A 5,078-nucleotide genomic window follows, 5' to 3' on the forward strand; every position below is an offset into this window, starting at 1 on the left:
TTTCGTGAATATGCAATGGATATTGTTCTGGCTTTGCTGATATATTCTCTCAATTTGTGTTTTTGCAAAGATACTTTTTTCCTTCAACTTCTTGATCCTTTTATAGATTTGATTTGCCTTCAACTTCTACAAGGAAAGGAATTACAAATCATTTTCCTTCTTGAACTTGTCTATATTTACTTCTTTCTTATTTGACTTGAATTGTANCCCTAAATTTGCATCATCAAAGATGTTTGATATCATGTCACTTTCTTCAACTTTTTTTTTTCTCATCCTTTTCAAGGAATAAACTGTCTCCTTGAAAGTCAAAGAGCGAGAGGAAATTTTCTACCATTTTTAGCACATGTTTGGAGCATGCACTATTCATGTACCAAGTTGGCCTTTTCCCTCTCACCTTCACCTGAAACACTAGTCAAAGATTAGTCTTGGGAACCCAGATTAGCTTGGGCCCCTTTATGTGAGTAAAAGGATGAATAAGATTTCTTCTAGCCCATAAAGGCAAATAAGAAAACCTTTTATTTGGAGCATTTTTATTTCGAACCAGGTTCTTAGCCGTATCAGTCTTTTCCTTTTTGGTGAACTTAACATTTTTCTGAAAAGCCTCAAATAAAGCTTTACATTGATTCTTTAAATGACCTGAGTTTCCACAATGAGTGCATAAACTTTTAGACATGTGAATAGTGTGTGACACAAGATTATTCTGTTTTTTAAAACCTATCCCACTTCGACTAGTGGTTTGCTTTTCTTGAATCTGAGTTAAAATTTCAGAGGACCTGGTCCATCTAAGATTTCTTTCCAGATCCAGTTTGGTATGATCAAGATTTTCTTGTAACAACCTATTCCTTTCTGTTAAAGCTTGATATTTTATGGTTAACAATTTTATTTTTTCTTCTAGAGCTAATTGAAGTTCACTAGCAGAGTTTTTGCCCTTGTGACTTAACTCTGAGATTTTAATCTGTTCTTTTAATTTATTTTGAAGAAAGTGATTGTGTTTCTCAAGATTGTCATTGACTTCTCTTAAAGATGCATAGTTTTCCATCACTTGTTCTCTTTCAGAATTGACAGACTGATATGCATCTATAAGAGTACTCAATAAAGACTCTAGTTCCTTTTTAGAATATGATTCAATATTTACTTTGATGTGATGAAAACTTACCTTGCTTTGTTTGTCATCTTCTTCATCATCTTCAGAATCTGTTTCAGCAATGAGTGCAAGAAAATCATATTTATTTGATTGTTCTATTGCAAGTAGTGACTGATTTTCGAACCCTCCATCCTCAAATTCTTCTTCAGATAAGTCCCCCATAGCGGCAAAGGCTCTTCTCGTTGAAAGATCCGCTTCTTGATTGGTCATTCTTCTGTTTGTGGGAATGTACTTATCATTCTTGATGTCTTTGACCTTCTCAAAGTTTGCCTTTTTCTGCTCTAAAGCCCAAAGTGGACAGAATTTGATGAAGTGATCTGGGCTCCCACATTTATGACAAACCTGGTCTTTAGTGTTTTCAGATGGTTTTTGAGAAGTTTTCTTTTGAAAGGTCTGCCCTCTCTTTAGCATTCTGGTGAACCTTTTGGTTATGAGGGCAATATTTTCATCTTCAAAATCATCTGATGCATTTTTATTTAGAACCAGGTTCCTTTCCTTCCTTTTTCCTCCAATTTCCTTTTCTTGGTTTTTCTTGAGTTCGTATGTGATGAGATTACCAATCAACTCATCCATGGCCAGTGAGTCTAGGTCGCGGGCTTCAGTGATAGCCTCGACTTTACTTTCCCAAGTTTCAGGAAGGACACTCAAGAGTTTCCTTACTGCCTTTCCATTAGGAACTATCTCTCCCAAGGAGTACATCTCATTAATGATGGAGGTGAACCTGGTGTGCATATCTTGAATAGTCTCCCCTTCTGCCATCCTGAACAGCTCATATTGCCTGTTCAAGTTATCAATTTTGGACTTCTTGACTTGCGTTGTTCCTTCATGAGCTGTTTGTAGTGTTTCCCATATGGCTTTGGCATCTTGACAGGACGAGATTCGATTGTATTCGTCTGGTCCTATGCCACAGATCAAAATTTTCTTGGCTTTGGCATTGTTTTGGATTGCAAGCTTGTCTTCAACATTCCATTCTTTTCTTTCCTTTGGGATTTTGGTGATTCCATCAGTTGCGGTTTTCATAGGTATGGTTGGGCCATCTAGAATTACTCCCCATAGATCAGGGTTTTCGCCAATAAGATGGTCCATCATACGATTTTTCCACCATCCATAATATTTGCCATTGAACAGTGGTGGTCGTGTTTGTGAAGCTCCCTCTTGTGGGGTAGGTGGTGCTGCCATTGAGTCTTTTCAAGGTGTGAATCTTTTATCGAAAAGACCTGCTCTGATACCAATTGAAGAAACCTTACCCCAGAACACGAACCAGGTTCGTGTAAGTTGCTTTTAAGTAAAGACAGAGTAAAGACACAAACACTTACTGAATTAAAAACCTTCCTCACTCAAGGAAGGAAAAACCTCGTTTTATTAATTCAACTATAAGATTTTGTGATTACAACTCAATAATCAAAAAGTCTTATCTCTACTACTCCCTCGATTGACTCCAATCGATCTCTCCAAAAGGCCAAACCCACCTTTTGTTACAACCCTCACTGAAACTCAACCCTACAAAGAGCCAAACCCACCCTTTGTACAAATCTCTCAAGACTCAACTCCCAAGAAGTCAAACCCACTTCTTGTTACAAATCTAGGAATTATTACAACTCAATAATAAACCTAGAACAAATCAACAAAGACTAATAACCTTAGACTTTAATTGATCAAACTTCAATATCCAATAGTTCTGAGTAGAACAGGTTTCGTGAACCTGGTGCTTATGTTGCTGTGATGAAGGTGAACCTGGTCCTTGCGTTTCTGTGACGAAGACCTGCGTTTTTTCTCCAGAAAATACTACTCTCAAGATGATATATTTCGTGAATATGCAATACCTATCGTTCTGGCTTTGCTGGAAAAATTCTCTCGATTTTTGTGATTGCAAAGACATTTTTTTCTTTCAACTTCTTGATCCTTTTATAGATTTGATTTGCCTTCAACTTCTACAAGGAAAGGAATTACAAATCCTTTTCCTTCTTGAACTTGTCTATATTTACGTCTTTCCTTATTTGACTTGAATTGTAATTTCTTTATTTCTTTCCTTCTTTGACTTGAATTGCTACTTTTTTATTTCTTTCCTTCTTTGACTTGAATTGCTACTTTTTTTTTTTTTTTTTCCTTCTTTATTTATTTCCATATTTGTTTCCTTCTTTTCCTTCTTTACAATTCTGCACTTTTTCTTCTTTTCTTCAATACTTTTTCTTCTTTGTCGCAACTCTCATAATTGTATACATACGACACCATGCCTTCACTTTATCAATCATCAAAACTACTTTATTTGTTCTCCTACTTCCCAACAATAATAATCCTTTTATTTTTATTTACTCTTAAAGTTAATGTTAGAATTAAGCTTGCACATATTATATTTTTATTCTTTTTTAAAAAAAGTTAATGGCAAAATTAGATATACACATATTGTAATATCTTATTAATCTAACAAAATAATAAAGTTTTTAACATTAGATAAAGTTGACTAAACAAACTATTAAAATAATTTTGTTAGACATTTAGTTGATTTTGGTTGGACATAAGAGGTACTTAATTAATAAAAACATATGGTACAAAGATGAAAAATAAATGTATATAGAATTATAAATAGAAAATATTTCAATATTATTGTATCAGAATTCTATACACATAAAATTTGAGCAAACTTCATAACAATGAAAGAAAGAATTATATAATCATGAAAATCAAAATATACAATAAAATTAAATGATACCTCTTACGAAAATTGAATCACAAATATACATCAAATTTCATGAATAAATTAAGAGTAAGATAAAGTTGAATATCGCAAAATATTGACCGAAGCTCGATTAGAACACCACAACTTTTGTTTGGTTGTTTGTGATGGTATATGTATTTGTGTTGATTGTTTTTCTTTTTCTTTCTCTTTTCTTTCTTTTATGATTTTTCTTTCCCTTTTTTTTTGTATGTTTGCTAAAAAAGTGTTCTTTTTGATTTGCTCCTTTGTTTTTGTACGTACACGTGTGTGTATTTGTATAGTTAGGGAGTGTATTATAGTGGGGGTAGTGGGTAGATGTGGGGAGTGATGGTGAGGTTGTGGGGTTGTGGGTGGAAGTAAGTAGGAGGTTAATTTTATTTATTTTTCTTTAATTGAATATACATATATACAAAAATATTAATAATAAAAATATTAGTCAACAAAAATTAATCTAAAATTATAATTAAAAATACAAGATTATTTATTAAATCTAATTTAAAAGAACACACATATATATATTTTTGTCATTTTTTATCATATTGTAAAATTAAAAAGTCAACCTAAAATCATTTTTTTAATATTTTTAATATTTTAAAATAAACTTAACAACAATATGATAAAAATTTAAATATCTAATTTAAATATAAAAGAACTTTTAACCAATAAAAATAGTGTACAACTTTAAGTTTGGTAAAAAGTTACGTGGCTACAGAAATAACTAGGAAGAAGCTGAAATTTGGAAATAGTCATTTTTTGGAAAGAATTGAAAATCTGAAAATTTAGTTAAGTTCGGAAAAGTGAGTTTTTGGTCAACTTCAAACGACCATAACTTCTAGCTGAGGATGAGTTATGTGTACTTCCAAATATGATTGGAAATTCCTTGAACAATCTTTCCAACGCCGCGAGTTTCCAAAATTTTGAGTTCGGATGAGTGAGTTATGTCATTTGGAAGTTGGGTTGTTGGATTAAGAAAATGTCAAATCCGAAAACGAAAAGGGTAATTTAGTCTTTTTCTTACCCAATTAATTAAATTCTCTTTTAGTAAGTTAATTAGGTTCAAAATTGAGTTAGTTCAGTTTACGCATTTGAGATATAAAGTTAAGGCTTTTGGAGAAAGAAAGCAAGAAAAAGGAGAAGAGAAAAGCAAGAATTTCCATGAAAGGTCGGTTTGATTGTAGATTTCTTCAAGATTTTGATTCTACCAGGTATGTGAGTCAC

General features: G+C 32.6%; 1 protein-coding gene across 1 annotated transcript; it reads right to left on the bottom strand.

Moving 5' to 3' along the window:
• Positions 1-258: 258 nt before the first annotated feature.
• LOC114077267 lies at positions 259-1,598 on the bottom strand. The gene has a single exon (XM_027917019.1). The coding sequence runs from the start codon at positions 1,553-1,555 to the stop codon at positions 413-415; it is 1,143 nt and encodes a 380-aa protein (XP_027772820.1). The 5' UTR covers positions 1,556-1,598; the 3' UTR covers positions 259-412.
• Positions 1,599-5,078: the final 3,480 nt, after the last annotated feature.

The sequence above is a fragment of the Solanum pennellii genome, chromosome 5, assembly GCF_001406875.1.
Source record: "Solanum pennellii chromosome 5, SPENNV200".
In the NCBI taxonomy this organism is placed as follows: Eukaryota; Viridiplantae; Streptophyta; class Magnoliopsida; order Solanales; family Solanaceae; genus Solanum; species Solanum pennellii.